Raw genomic sequence first — 15,341 nt, 5'->3', positions numbered from 1 at the left:
TGTGACATTTGACAAAACGTCTTTTTAAATGTTTTAAAAATGCTTTTTCGTGGTTATGCGAATGTCAACATTCCATTTTATCATTTTGCAAGCATTATGAGAACGTTACTTTTGAATGTTCTCTAAACATTTTGAAAAACGTTTCAGAAAAAAAATTCCACGAACAATGTATAAATAATGTTTTTGTGCTAACGTTTTGAGAACATTATTAAAGAACTTTGACTGAACGTTCTATTAATGTTACTGGAAGATCGTTTGATCATAACTTTGAGAGAACCTTGCCAGAACGTTAGCCAAAGTTCTGAGAACATTCTCTGTTTTCTGTGAGTCCAGCATATGATTTATTTGCATGTTTCTCTCATTTCCCACCAACGCAGGACATTGAATCTCTGATGTCGGAGGGGAATAAATCACGCACAGTAGCCGCCACCAACATGAACGAGGAGAGCAGTCGCTCGCATGCCGTCTTCAGCGTCATCGTCACGCAAACGCTGTATGACCTCCAGTCTGGGGTCGGTGGTTCACTCAAAAATATGGCAATGAAACTTACGCTGTTTTTATTACAGTATATATTTTGTCCCTAATGACAATAGAATTATTGAGCAGTTTTGTTTATTTGTGACATGCATGCAATCATTGAGTTTTTCCACATACAGTAGTGTCCAAGAGGGATGTCCCAAGGGGATATTTGTTTTTAATGACCCTATAAGTTTGATTAAACCATCAAAATATGAGGAGAATATTTTAAATATGAGGGATGAAGAAAACACTAAACTTAAGGTATTTATCTGACAAAATTATTTGTCAAAAAGGCAATTTTTTTTTACTATGCAAAAAAAAAAAAAAGCTGACATGAAAAAGCATACATTGACTACAACATAATCAGTTATTAATATTTTGTTGGTCCTCTCTTGTTTTTGCATGTGTTCAGAATATTTTTGTATAAATACAATTATGTCGGCACAATTTCATTGCGTTATTACAAATAAAACATTTGACTCCAAGCACAACTACGCATTATGCTAGCAAAATCTTTTATAATATTTGAATAAAGGGTGAAGATGTCAATTTTCCTAGGCTGGACATCACTCTTGGCCTCTACTGTATATGAGTCAGTCACAAAAACATGTCATTCATCCTAACTTCACTTCAAAAGTCATAGTAGACGACGTAATTTCTTTAGTAGACAGTTAAATTCAATTGCTCACATCACTTCCATCAGATTATCATTATTACATATGATTTAAACAGTGCAGTAATTTTATTTGCAGTTCCTAATAAAGTGTTATATCCAGTTAATGCTTGGAAAGTGTTCATTTTGGGCCCTGATCTATACCAGACACACATGTTGGGCTGATTTGTGCTGATTTAGGAAGTTGTTGATTGTCTGTGTTTGTGTGTGAACGCAGAATTCTGGAGAGAAGGTAAGCAAGATAAGTCTGGTTGATCTGGCCGGCAGCGAGCGCGTGTCTAAGACTGGAGCTGCTGGAGAGAGACTGAAGGAAGGCAGCAACATCAACAAGTAAGAGCAGCTTTGACTCCAGACTGAGGATGCTCGCCATTTTCAAAGGAAATTTGTCACTTGCTTATAATAATTGAAAAATGAACAAGATGTTGACAGTTTGCTGTATGCAGTCTGGGAACTTCAGCTAGGAGGAAAGAATAAAGGATAACAGGATAAAAGCTGCCGCTAGGATCAACAAAATGAATAAAGCAGGCGTCTGTACAAACACACATGAATAAGAGCATCTTCAAATGGAAGGTTAATAGATGCTGTGTGAAAGAACTGCATCATGTGCAATGATGGATCCTCTAATTCAGGGTTTCCCAGTTTGTGAGGGAACTGCAAGAAGTGAGTTGATGGAAAAATAAATGATTAATTAAATCATAAAAATGTCAAATAAAAAAAAAAAAAAATCAAATAAAAATAAGTAATAAAATACGATCAAAATAAAACAATAGTGATCGACCGATATTGATTTTTTTTTTAGAACCGATACCGATAATTTGTGTGTTTATGTGCCCGATAACCGATATGCAGAACCGATATTTATTTACCGTTATACTTCTGTTTTTGACATGATTACAACTCCACTGAACTGAACAAACCATTTTGTTTATAACAATCACTCCCTTCTTGCATAGAAAACAAAACAAATCTTAAAAAATATAAAAAAAATATAAAAAAGTGCATTGTTACTAAACTGTTTTTGTCTTTCATGTTAATTTTAATCTTCATATTACAAAAAATAATTGTATTTAGAAAAAGCATCAGCAGCAACACTAATGTTAACAATAAGCAAAATAAATGTAGAATGTCTAATGTTTTCAAATGGAGAAAATAAATTAAAGACCAGGAGTCATATCAACTTTGCAGAAATGTAATACTTCATTTTAAACTACAGTTTTAGTAGATTTATAAGCTGTTTAAAAGAGAATAATAATTTGCTGGATAATGTTAAATAACTGAGTAATATTCTCTGGAATATTGGAATATAACAAACAAAACGTTGTATTTTATTGCATTTCTCAAGTGGTATGTTATATCAGAATTATTAATAATGTTTTTGTTGTTCTAGATTATGAAATATCTGCTGACAAAGCGCTGTTTATCTGTGCATTTACACAGAACTATACTTAAACTGCGATCGCTCGTGGAGATAATAAATAATTTCCGTAGAGTTGCATTTACTTGGATGTTTATTAGCGAATTAATGGTTATATAGTAAATGTTTATATAATTAAACAAGTGAATCTTATTAAAAGTTACATGCGGTGGCCGTGCTGGAGGAGCATTTCCTGAGCATCAACCCGCTGAGTGAACAGCAAAATACAGATGAGACTAATGATTAGCTCAGACTACAGAGAGAGAATTAAATCTCATTTCATTTCCAACATGTGCTCATTCATGGCTGTATTATTTAATTCATGCAAAGTTACATCTTTATTTGGACAGGACATGACGGATTATCTTACGTGGCTCTGTGACCTTGTCTCTATTTCTTAGAGACAAGCTGCATAAACTAGCTACATTTCAGGCATTTATGTAACACATCTAATTTGTGCATTAATGGCTGTTATGTTAAATAAAGTTTACTAATTACAGCAAAGCAGGTAAATATACTTTACCTGTGCACGCCGTTGTCTCGTCTCCCCTCAGATGCGCTGTAATGGCGATCCTGCGCGCAATTCTCAAAACACCAACAAAATGGCGGCGTTTATCAGTAAATCCGATATTACAAAACCGATATCCGATTATGGTAAAATGCTTAAATATCGGGGAAAATATCGGTAAATCGATATATATTGGTCGATCTCTATAAAACACTTAATAAGAATTTATTAAATCATAAAGATGTTGAATTTAAATATGTAATTTAAAATAAAAACAGTTAAAATAAAATATGAACTAAAAATTAATTAAATCATAAAATGTCATGTTAAAATAAATAATAAAACAATCAAAATAAAATACTAAAAAGTTAATTAAAAAAGTTAAATAATTTAAAAATAAATCACTTAGTAAGAATTGATTAAATCATAAAAATGTTGAATTACAATAAATTATTTTAAAATTAAAATAATTAAAAAAAATAATGCTAAATATTAATTAAATCATAAAATGTAAATTTAAAAATAAAAACAACCAAAATAAAATACTAACTTCATAAAAACACTTACTAAAAAGAATTTTATTTGTTTACCTGCATGTCATGTGACCACTCTCCGACATCAGAGAACAGTAAACATGCAAATGTGTTGTTAAGTCTCAGGGATACTTCAATAAATATTTTTAGCTCAAAGGGGTTCGTCTGACAAAAAAGTGTGGGAATCCCTACTTTAATTGAAGAAAAATCAGCCTACCAGCTCTATTTGCGACCCTCCCTTTGATGAGTTGACATTTGTGATGTTTCTCTGGTGTTTTATGTGTCTCCAGGTCTCTGACCACGCTGGGCTGTGTGATCTCTGCTCTGGCTGATCAGTCTGCAGGGAAGGGCAAGAACAAGTTTGTGCCTTACAGAGACTCAGTGCTGACGTGGCTGCTCAAGGTGAGTGTGTCTGCATCTCTGTGTGAACTACAAAAACGTGAATTTGTGAAAACGGTGATGTCATGTGCATGTGTAATACGTGTTCAGTCTATAAGCATGTTCTTTACAAAGTGACATCGCCAACTACTGGCCTGGCAGCAGAATACAGCGTTTTTAGTTGTTTTCGCGGATCTGTGTGAACGGGGATCGTTTTGACAAGTTGTCGTCTGTAGTTTCCGTTTTTAGTACGTTGTTGTCGTGTAAACATACCCTCAAATTCATATAGAGTGCATTTGTGCCCTCCCACTTTTTGATTGTTGATTCAAGAAGTATTTTTTTTTTCCCATTAATTTTTCCCATAGGGATTTTAAAAAAAGTCTTTGTTAAAACGTTATAAGCCATGAACCAAGCCAACCAGCTACGAGGTGAATCACATTACAAACTTTGATTTGAAGCAAAAATGTGTTTGAAAATCAGACAAAAAGACAAAAGACTGAACTTAATGAATTCAGGTGTTTCAACAGAGTTATATATCATGGGTTAACAACCTCATAGCTTATAATTGTTCTATCTTTAAAGGCTGTTGTTACAAATCTATTTCCCTATGGAGAAAATGAATGAGTTTTTACTTCCTGAACCAACTGTTGCACTCTCAATACAGGACAATCTCGGTGGAAACAGTAAAACGGCCATGATTGCCACCATCAGCCCAGCTGCTGACAACTATGAGGAGACGCTGTCGACGCTGCGGTACGCCGACCGAGCCAAGAGAATCGTCAACCACGCCGTGGTCAATGAGGATCCCAACGCCCGCATCATCAGAGAGCTCCGGGAGGAAGTGGAGAAGCTGAAAGTGCAGCTCTCTCAGGCTGAGGTGAGCGGAGAGTTATGGGACATTATCAGGGGACAACACCACACCATGAATCTCTGACACAAATGTTTGACCTAAAAATTAAAACGCAGCTACATATTTTCATGTATAAACACAATTTGGAAAATATTTAGTTTCTATTACGTTACATTTATTATGTTTTTTTTTTCTTCTACTCACTACAATACTATACTGCCTATACTGCCGTGTTTATTTCTTTTCATGTATTTATTTTTTTTAAATAATATTAAAAATATTTTTTAAATATTCTCTAAACTTTTTCATGGACCCCATAGCATCAGTCTATATTGAAATAGTCAGGGTGATACTGCCTTGGAGTAGGTTGTTTGCACATGACGTCATTGCTGCACGCGAAATGCGGCTGGAGGGCAAGGAGTGATTTTTCTATATAGGAATCCTATCACAAACTCAAAATTCATATGTTTTGCGTCGTTTATGGTTGCTCAAATATATCAAACTGAGAAACCACAATGAGCTTTTATCGTTTACATAACTTATCTCATTTTTTAACTTTAAAAGTTGTCACCTTTTATAGCGTTTTGCGTTTGCTGATACTGAAACGAATATGGATACCTGCTTACGTTTTTTGTTTTTGACTTCGTTAAATAATCACATTCTTCATGGTATCGTTTGCAGGGAAGAGAAGATATTTTATCCCATTGCATGATCATTTGGTGTTTTCACTTCAGTTTTGTAGAATTCTGTTCACAATGTTGATCTGGTTACGGTGAAAACAGTGTCACGTGCTGCTGCTTCAGCCATCATATGGTAGAAAATGTCCAAATAAAAAAATGTGTTCAACAAGCTGACAAAAGTCGCTCCATTTCTTTGTTTGAAGGGTGTAAATGTAATTGGAGTTTAATGTTTTCTTTGTAAATATTCATGACCACAGAGGAGAATCGGAGGGGCATTCGGCGGACAGACACCCTTTTTCACAGTCTATGACAGATACCAACACACTATTTTTTGTATTTATTTCAACAAATGACAACCAAATCAAACCCATAGAAGCTTGTGAACAGTTTTAAAGTGGCTGCGTGCAAGTTATACTCATTCACAAGCCGAGTGAGAGTCATACTCGCAAATGTAATGTTAATTATTAAACCAAACAACATACAACACTTTCAAAAACACTCAGCTTTGTGATTATTTTATTGAGTGGTAGGCAGTGGGTTCAATCAGTGACATTATTAGATTTGCTATACGGCGTCTCACCTCCTCAACCTGCTTCCCATAGTGTGTTTTTTACACGTAGAAAAGGTGAAAATTGTATTACACCATCCAGTTTTTCCCCTGAACGATGATGTGAGCTCCTGTTGCAATTCTCGATTTAGCATAAATGACCTACAATGGTGACATTTTTCACAATCACGACAGAAAATCAAAATACTGCCCTTAACCTCACTAGCAGAAAGGCAGAGCGATATAAACAAACCATACTAGAACTGAACACGGCGTGACGCCAGCTTCACATTCTTTGTATCTACCTCCTCGATGGCAGTCAAGTCTTTCAATTCAGTAGAAAAATCACTCCTCTTCATAACATAAGGTTCGCATCCAAAATATGTTGTGATTTTCTGTTTATACCTTTCTAAACCAGCACAGTACAGACTTTTCCCCATCTCTTCCATTCTAATTTCCACTGCTTGCCCTCCACGTTAATTTTGCACGTCACCAGAACCACGTGATTGCAAACAACCTATTTGGCCAAAACAAGATATCTTAGAAGGCATCATGCTGCATCCCTTAGATACCTTAAAATGCTCCCTATGTAGACAGCTTCACTAGGTTTTAGAACAGAGCCTGTGTTAAGCCTTATGGGGAAACCAGTTATTATCGTCAACTATGTTTTAACTTATTTTATTTCAGCTAAAATAGTTTAAATTGAAGTACTAAAACTGAAATAAACACAAATAAAAACCATACAGATATATTTAAAAAAAAATACGAACACTAATACTTTAATGTTAAACTAAAATAAAAAATGAATATGGGAAATTAAAACACTACTTCAAAATATTAGGTACTGAAATAACACTGATGGGATAATGTTTGTTTGTATTATATTTGTCAGTCTCTGAAGGCTCCTGAGCTGAAGGAGAAACTCCAAGAGTCGGAGAAGCTCATTCAGGAAATGACGGTCACCTGGGAAGAAAAACTCCGGAAAACAGAGGAGATTGCACAGGTGTGCCACACACACACTCATGCAATTAGAATGATTTATAAGCTGTTTTCCTAAAGGTCCACAAGGTCAAAAATTACTGGTGTTACAGTCCTTGTGGAGATATTTGGTCCCCACAATGTAGGGTTTACCAGGACCACACACACACACACTCACTCATTTGCTTGTCTCCATGTTGTCATTGTACAGGTGTGCGGGATGAAATTTGCATACAATTTTATTGTGTCTCAATTTTCCTTAGAAAAGACATATCAAATGACTTCTCTTAAATATCTGTCATTTCTCCTAGACTGAGATGAAATGGAGAACTTTTGCTGTCAAGAATGATTTGCCAACAATCAAAAGTCAGAGATCTCAATAAAAACTCATTTTTAATCTAAATTTAGGAGAAATATCTGAGTCAAAGATGATTGAAATGAAACAAGACAAAGGAAAGAGCCCATTTGAGCAATAACATCCTTACAGAACATGTCAGATTTGATTGACAGCTGTCATTGTTCTCTGCAGGAGCGCCAGAAGCAGCTGGAGAGCATGGGAATCTCTCTGGAGTCATCAGGGATCAAAGTCGGAGAGGACAAGTGCTTCCTGGTCAACCTGAATGCTGATCCTGCTCTTAATGAACTTCTGGTTTACTACCTGAAGGTACATTGATCATACATAGTGAGGTCTGCATCACTGTTACTTTTGCTTATTCATTTTCATTGGAAGGTTGCATGAGGGCTGCAACTGATTCTTTCTGACTCAAAAGAACGAGTCAATCAATATTCGATTCAATTCAGTCTTCAATAGGTCGAAACATAGCTGTCAACGCTGTAGTACAAGGTGCATTTGCGTGTACAGCGGCCCTGTGAGAACAGCCGCCAGACCTCGTCTGCACCAACAACAGGCCTTTGTCTGCCGCCTCCAGTCGGCTTGGCATACCAATGTTGAATTAGCATGTTAATGTGAAAGGAATAGTGCAGCTGTGGGCATGAACAGCGTCCCCCTGGAAGAGCAATGTTTGTGTAACTGAACCCACATGTATGAAAACACGCACAGCCCTCTTTACTCCTTCCTTTGATGGTTATTATTTTGTCCTTCGCTGTTATTGTGTCAAATAATGTGAAGACAATCTGGACGCGTGTTATTTAGGGCAGGGTTATTGTCACAATGTGTTCTGTAATTACCTTCGTGTTAAAGATGTAAGCGATACTACCTTAGAATTTGGCCAAAACAAGATATCTTAGAAGGCATTGTGCTTTATGCTTTTGATGCCTTAAAATGCTCCCTATGTAGACACCTTCACTAGGTTTCCAAGCAGAGCCTGTGTTAAACCTAATGTGGAACAGGGTTATTATCGTCCGCTACAGCTGTGGTGCTGTGTAATCACGTGTGAGATGTTCTTCTCTGTGTTCAGGATCACACGCGTGTGGGTGCCGACACGTCTCAGGACATCCAGCTGTTCGGCATCGGGATCCAGTCTGAGCACTGTGTGCTGGACATCACGTCTGATGGAGACGTCACGCTCACGCCGCTGGAGAACGCCAGGTAAGAGAAACACTGTTTCTTCAGTTCTGTTTATTAGCATGACGGATATTTTTCATTCGTATTGCCAAAGTGTTTGCAAACAGATGTACAGTTAAAACAACAACAAACGAAATATATAAAATGAAAAAATAAAGAGTATGTTGTAATTGACAAATAAAGATAAAAAAGAAGGTGAAGTTAAAACTAATAATAATAATAATAAAACATTGTTTTTCTGGGTCACATTTCACCCCAAAATCAACTAAAAAAAGTAAATCATGCTTTTTTAAAAATTACATTTTTAAAATTTTTTCACATTACACAAAGCTTTGCAGATGACAAATTTGTCTCCTTACACACTCAAATTTTTCTATTTTCATTTTAGTTAGTCAACTTGATGTGTGCTTATTGTTTTTTGTTTGTTTGTTTGTTTGTTTGTTTTTACTTTTTTTCTCATAATTTATTTTTTTTATTTCAGTTTTAGTTTTAGCAATTTTAGTACTTTAACTTAAACTGAATGAAGATTAGAAATATTGCCTTGGGCAACTATCTAACTGAAATAGAATACAAATTTAAGTTATTTTGTTTTAATTCTGTTATCGTTTATATCAATTAATATAAATGTTTTTAGTTTAAGTTAACGATGACAACACTGATAATTCTGAATGTTTTGCAACTTAAAGGCACAATATGTAAGATTTTTTAGATTAAAATATCCAAAAACCACTAGAACAATGTTATATATTTTGTTGACTTGTGTACTTAAATTATCCCAAATGTTTTCAAGAATGTTTAAATCCAGAGAAATAAGCAATTTTAACCAGGACACGGACCATGTCCGTGCATCGCCTTTCGATTACATCATACCCGCGTTACCCTTGATTTCCAGTTTTTTTTTTTAGAAACCATGGGAACACCAAAGACACTTCAATATATGATGTGTTTTATTAGACAGGTGAGCGACTGTTTGGATACATTCATCAACAGAAAACTAATCATGTTATATAGCTCAACACAGTAAGTCTATTGTTTAAATCTCGTTTTCTTGATTTACCGTGAGTACCATGGTTTACCATGCCTAAAATCGATCTGTCTTACTGCAGTGTGCAACAAGTGTCTCATAGCAGCCGCCGAGCGAACGCAGAGTAGCATTATAACAACTTTCAACACACAAATGTATCTAATATGATAAAACAGAGCTGCGTTACCCCACATTTCCGCCGGCTGTAGACATGAAGACAACACCTTCCATAATTCCATGAAATCAAGGGGTCATCAAGCTACGCCTTTGTTTTGAATAAGTGACCTCTAGTGGTGAAAAACTACATACTGTGGCTTTAAAACATATATAAATATATATGCAATTTTATATTGGATTTTTTTTATGGGATGTTCATTCCCATATGAAGGAATTCAAGAACACAGTCTTGGGCCTTTGTTTTAAATACTTTTCGCTTCCAATCAAATATTGTGTTTCATTCTGATTGTGGTGTTTTAACCTCATTTTCCTCTGCAGGACCTGCGTGAACGGCACAATGCTCTACTCCAAGGTTCACCTGTGGCATGGAGATCGCATCCTGTGGGGAAACAACCACTTCTTCAGGTAAGCTGCAGATTTGCACATCCAGGCGTCTCATTAAGGCTCTGACACACCAAGCCGATGGTCAGCAATCGGCAAATGTCAGGCCGCTGTTGAGGATCGGCCGGCCGGCCCAGTTTTTGCGATGTGTTCTGCAACGTTGGCACTAGTTGGACATCATCGGGGATATTTTGGCCGATTGAGCATGTTGAATCGCTGTTGTGCCGTCAGTGAGAGAGAAAACTAGATTGTATATATAGACTATGATACCCACTGATATAGACAGTTCTTCTACGTCGGCTTGGTGTGTCACAGCCTTCAGGCTCATCAGAGTGAACGTGTCATCCTCAGAATCAACCTGCCGAAGCGCAAGCGGCGTGACCGGTTAAAGGAGATGGAGAGGGATTCTTCCCGCGAGAGCTTCGCGGAGGTCGACGTGGAGACGGCCAGCGAGGCTTCGTCCGAGCAGGACTACAGCTACGAGTTCGCACAGATGGAGGTCATGATGAAAGCTCTGGGGAACAATGGTACACGCTAGAGCCTTTACCACACAATACACAGAGACATGCATGTCACAATTTAATACATTGAGATGTTTCACGGTATCATTATAAGGAATATGAAACACATCTATACATCCCCATAACAAGATCAATTTACCTGCTTGTATTTTAATTGCTGATTTTTTGAAAATGCAATACAAATAAATAGTAATTTATTTTTAATAAATAATTATTTAAATTGACCTGATTATCACAATTATACATACCTATAACAAGATGAATGTACGTGCTTGTATTCTCATTGCTTATTATTATGAAAATGCACACACACATATATATATATATATATACACTGTAATAAATAAATAAATCATTATTGAAATTTAGCTGATTTTCACATCTATACATCTCTGTAACAAAATGAATTTACCTGCTTGTATTCTCATTGCTGATTAGTATGATTTTTTTTTTTTAATATGACAAAATATTGTTTTAATAAATTTTTATCTTTACGTTTTATTTATATTTTATAATAATTTTTCATTTTTTGATTGAATAATTAATTAATTATTTAAATTTACCTGATATATATATATATATATATATATATGATAATGATAAATAAATTTACATTTAGCTGATTTTCACATCTATACATCCCTATAACAAAATGAATTTACCTGCTTGTATTCTCATTTGTGAGTACAAACATGTGGAAAAAAAATCTGCCAATGCAACACTTATATTTTCTGAATATATTATCTGAAGACAAACCGTAATATCTTATGCAATTTTGCATCTCAAGTTTTAAGAATGTTTAAGGAACTGTTTCTTTTCTGGAGAAAGCCAGCCCATTAATAGCAGTGTGATTTTATTAGTATTTATATACTATTATAGATATATATATATATATATATAGGTATTTATATATATATATATATATATATATATATATATATATTGAATTAGCTTTTACTTTTTATGCTTTAATTTTAATTTAGGTTTTAGTAATTTTATGTGCCATTTTTATTTGTTTTTATAAAAATATTTCTATTTATCTTTATTTCAGTTTTAATTTTACTTATTTTTTTTCTAATGTCCATTTAAGCTTCTTAAGTTTAAGTTTAACATCTCATATTTACATTTTATTATATTTCAGCTTTATTTCAGTTAACAGAAATGGTTTTTAATAGTTTGAATTGTTAGTAAAACTGATTATTAAATGTATCTAAATGCATTTACATCTACAAATCTACATTTACAAATACATCTGTGTTTCTGTAAAGCTGTTGTTCTCGTGTCTCCTCACAGACCCCATGCAGAACGTGGTGCAGGTGCTGGAGAAGCAGTATCTGGAGGAGAAGCGTCTGGCTCTGGAGGAGCAGCGAGTGATGTACGAGCGGGAGCTTCAGTCCCTGCGGCAGCGGCTCTCTCCGGAGAAGGTGTCGCAGCACCAGCGCTGCAGCAGCGACCGTCTGCCCTTCCCCACACACTCCACACACAACAAACTGCGGCTGTGGACGGAGGAGAGGTGAGAACGCAGAGTCGGCCTTTCAATTCTGATCCCATGTCAAAGCATAGGTCAAAAGAAGGTACTTAATCATGCTGTCTACCCTTTTGAAACAGCCTTCATGTTGGAGATTGTGCCTATGATGCCTTAAAAATGCTGTCTACATAGGCAGCTCACTAGGTTTTGGAGCAGATCCGTATTGTTTACAAAATGAAACTTCTTTAAACCTGTCATTTCACATTCTATCTCACCCAAACATCCACACACATTCTCACACAGAGAAGCGAATCCTTGTAACACTCACATTTAACATTCCCTGGACATTTTTGCTCCATTCATCCAGCCACACTTTCTAGCGTGGCACCGTCTTAGTGAAGGGCTCGTGTGAATGTGCCTCTGTGTTTTTCAGGGACGAGCTGTTCCGCCAGAGTCTGTCTCGGCTGCGCGAGCAGGTGGTGAGAGCAAACGCACTGGTGCGAGAAGCCAACTTCCTGTCCGAGGAGATGCACAAACTCACCGACTACCAGGTCACGCTGCAGATACCGGCCGCCAACCTCAGCGCCAACCGCAAAGTGAGAGCTGACGCAGTACACACATTTACATTCCTTCATTTAGCAGACGCTTTTATCCAAAGCAGCGTACAAGCAATTTGTCTTAAGACCAAACAATACAGAGACCCAAAAACACAAGTGAAGTTTAAAGTGTAAGACAGATTACACAAGCTAGTTTTCTTACTCATTTATTTACTTAGTTATTCATTTATTTACTGTATTTATTAACTTGTTTATTTACTCATTTATTTGTTTGTTTGTTTGTTTATTTATTTATAATTTATTTTTTTATTTCTATAATTTTCTTCTCATTTATAATTTTTTTTACTCATTTATTTATTTTTCTCATTATTTACTCTATTTATTTACTCATTTATTTATTTGCTTATTTATTTTATTTACTTTATTCATTTGTTTGCTTACTTTTTATTTATTTATAATTTATATTTAATTTTATTTTTATTAGCTTTTATTTCTGTAATTTATTTTTCTTATTTACTCATTTATTTATATATTTTAATTAATTAATTAATTTTTTTTATTTACGCATTTATTTACTTATTGACATTATTTTTGTATTTGTTTATTTACTTGATTTACTTACTCTTTACTTGATTTTTCTTACTCATTTATTTACTTAGTTATTCATTTACTCATTCATTTACTTATTTATTTACTGTATTTATTAATTTGTTTACTTCATTTTTTCTTGATTATAATTTATTTTGTTTTTATTTTTGTTTTTTTATTTCTATAATTTTTTTTATTTTCTCACTTATTAATTTTTTACTAAATTTATTTACTTGTTTATTTTAATTTATTTATTTATTCTTTTATATAGTCATTTATTTGCATATTTATATTATTTATTTGTTTGTTTGTTTGTTTACTTATTTGCTTATTTATTTCACTATTCATTTACTTGTAATAATTTATTTGTTTTTGTTTTTATTTATTTTTTACTGATTTATTTATTTACCTATTTATTTATTAATATTTTTCATTAATTAATTTATTTTAATTTTTTAAGACAAATAAATAGGAGTTATAGTGAGCGCTTTCATTTATGGTTGTGCATTAGCTGTGTCTTCACCGATGAGCCCTTAATAGGTAGTTGACTAACAATGACAGCAGTGTCTAATTATTTTAAACAACATTTTATAATTCTTTTATCATTATTAGGCATGCAGTTTTATGATCTCACATAAATAGAAAACATGGATTAAAAAATATGATTAACCAGTTCAAGCACCTAAAAATAAACACTTACACTTCTGCATTTATCAGGCGCTTTTATCCAGAGTGACTTGAATTGCATTCAAAGTATACATTCATCAGTTCATGCATTACTTGGAAGTCAAACCCATGACCTTGCCGTTGCTAGCGTCACACTCTGCTGTTTGCTGTACATTTTCTGTTATACATTTATATACATCATGATAGTACATAAAATGTTCATGTTGATTATATTAAAAACAAAACCATAAGTGCAGTCGATAGTCGCTGTATTGTTTCCTCTGTAATGTTAAATTGATGAACTGTATTTATTTTAACCCCAGCGTGGCGCTATAGTCAGTGAACCAGCGATCCAGGTGCGACGTAAAGGGAAGGGAACACAGGTGTGGACCATCGAGAAATTAGAGAACAAACTAGTGGACATGAGAGACCACTACAGGGACTGGAGGGAAGGCACAGAGGAAGTGGTAAGAAATTGAAAGAAATGTATACTTTTATTCAGCAAAGACACATCAAATTGATCAAAAGTGACAGTAAAAATATTTGTAATATTCCCCAAAAAAATCTGTTTAAAATAAATGCTGTTCTTTTGAACTTTCTGTATAACAGTTTCTACAAAAATATGAATCAGCACAACTGTTTTCAACATTGATGATAATCAGAAATGTTTCTTGAGCAGCAAATCAGCATATTAGAATGATTTCTGAAGGATCATGTGACTGAAAACTGGAGTAATGATGCTGAAAATTCAGAGGAATAAATTGCATTTTAAAATATATTACAATAGAAAACAGTTCTTTTAAATTGTAATAACATTTCACAATATAAACTTTTGAACGTTTCTGTAAAAATCACTTTTTTTCTGCATTTTCACCAGGTTAACCGGCTGCACAATAAGGCAGGAGATCCGTTCTATGAAGCACAAGAGAATCACAACCTCATCGGCGTAGCAAACGTCTTCCTGGAGTGTCTGTTTCATGACGTCAAGCTGCAGTATGCCGTTCCCATCATCAGCCAGCAGGGAGAGGTGAGCAGGCGTCTACATGTACCTGTTGATCTAGCTGTTAAACGCCATCTATCATACCCGTCGTGCTTTGGCAGGTGGCCGGTCGGCTGCATGTGGAGCTGGTCCGTGTGAGTGGAGTCGTGCCTGAGCGTCTGGCGGGAGGAGACGATTCCTCTGAGAATTCCAGCGAGAGCAGCGGATACGAGGTCATGGACAATAATGGAGAGATCGTCCACATGGCCAAAAAACTCACCTGCAGGGTAAAGGGCTTAGTATTTTGTCATTTTTATCCTCAATTATTTTAACAGTCTCCGCATCTTCTCTGAGTCGCTTTAATGCGCATTTGGG

At 35.0% G+C, this 15,341-nt stretch overlaps 1 protein-coding gene across 1 annotated transcript in view; it reads left to right on the top strand.

Annotated features, from left to right (window-relative positions):
• The window catches only part of kif13a (kinesin family member 13A), an 80,677-nt gene that overhangs the window by 41,305 nt on the left and 24,031 nt on the right, over positions 1-15,341 (top strand). Inside the window, 14 exon segments of the mRNA XM_051864499.1 lie at positions 378-512; positions 1,410-1,522; positions 3,938-4,049; positions 4,690-4,902; positions 6,995-7,105; positions 7,610-7,744; positions 8,499-8,629; positions 10,125-10,211; positions 10,539-10,714; positions 12,002-12,221; positions 12,610-12,772; positions 14,311-14,454; positions 14,865-15,014; positions 15,089-15,253. Coding sequence (XP_051720459.1) covers positions 378-512; positions 1,410-1,522; positions 3,938-4,049; positions 4,690-4,902; positions 6,995-7,105; positions 7,610-7,744; positions 8,499-8,629; positions 10,125-10,211; positions 10,539-10,714; positions 12,002-12,221; positions 12,610-12,772; positions 14,311-14,454; positions 14,865-15,014; positions 15,089-15,253 — 2,055 coding nt within the window.

Source organism: Ctenopharyngodon idella, chromosome 16 (assembly GCF_019924925.1).
Source record: "Ctenopharyngodon idella isolate HZGC_01 chromosome 16, HZGC01, whole genome shotgun sequence".
NCBI lineage: Eukaryota > Metazoa > Chordata > Actinopteri > Cypriniformes > Xenocyprididae > Ctenopharyngodon > Ctenopharyngodon idella.
This window is presented reverse-complemented; position numbering and strand designations above follow the sequence as displayed.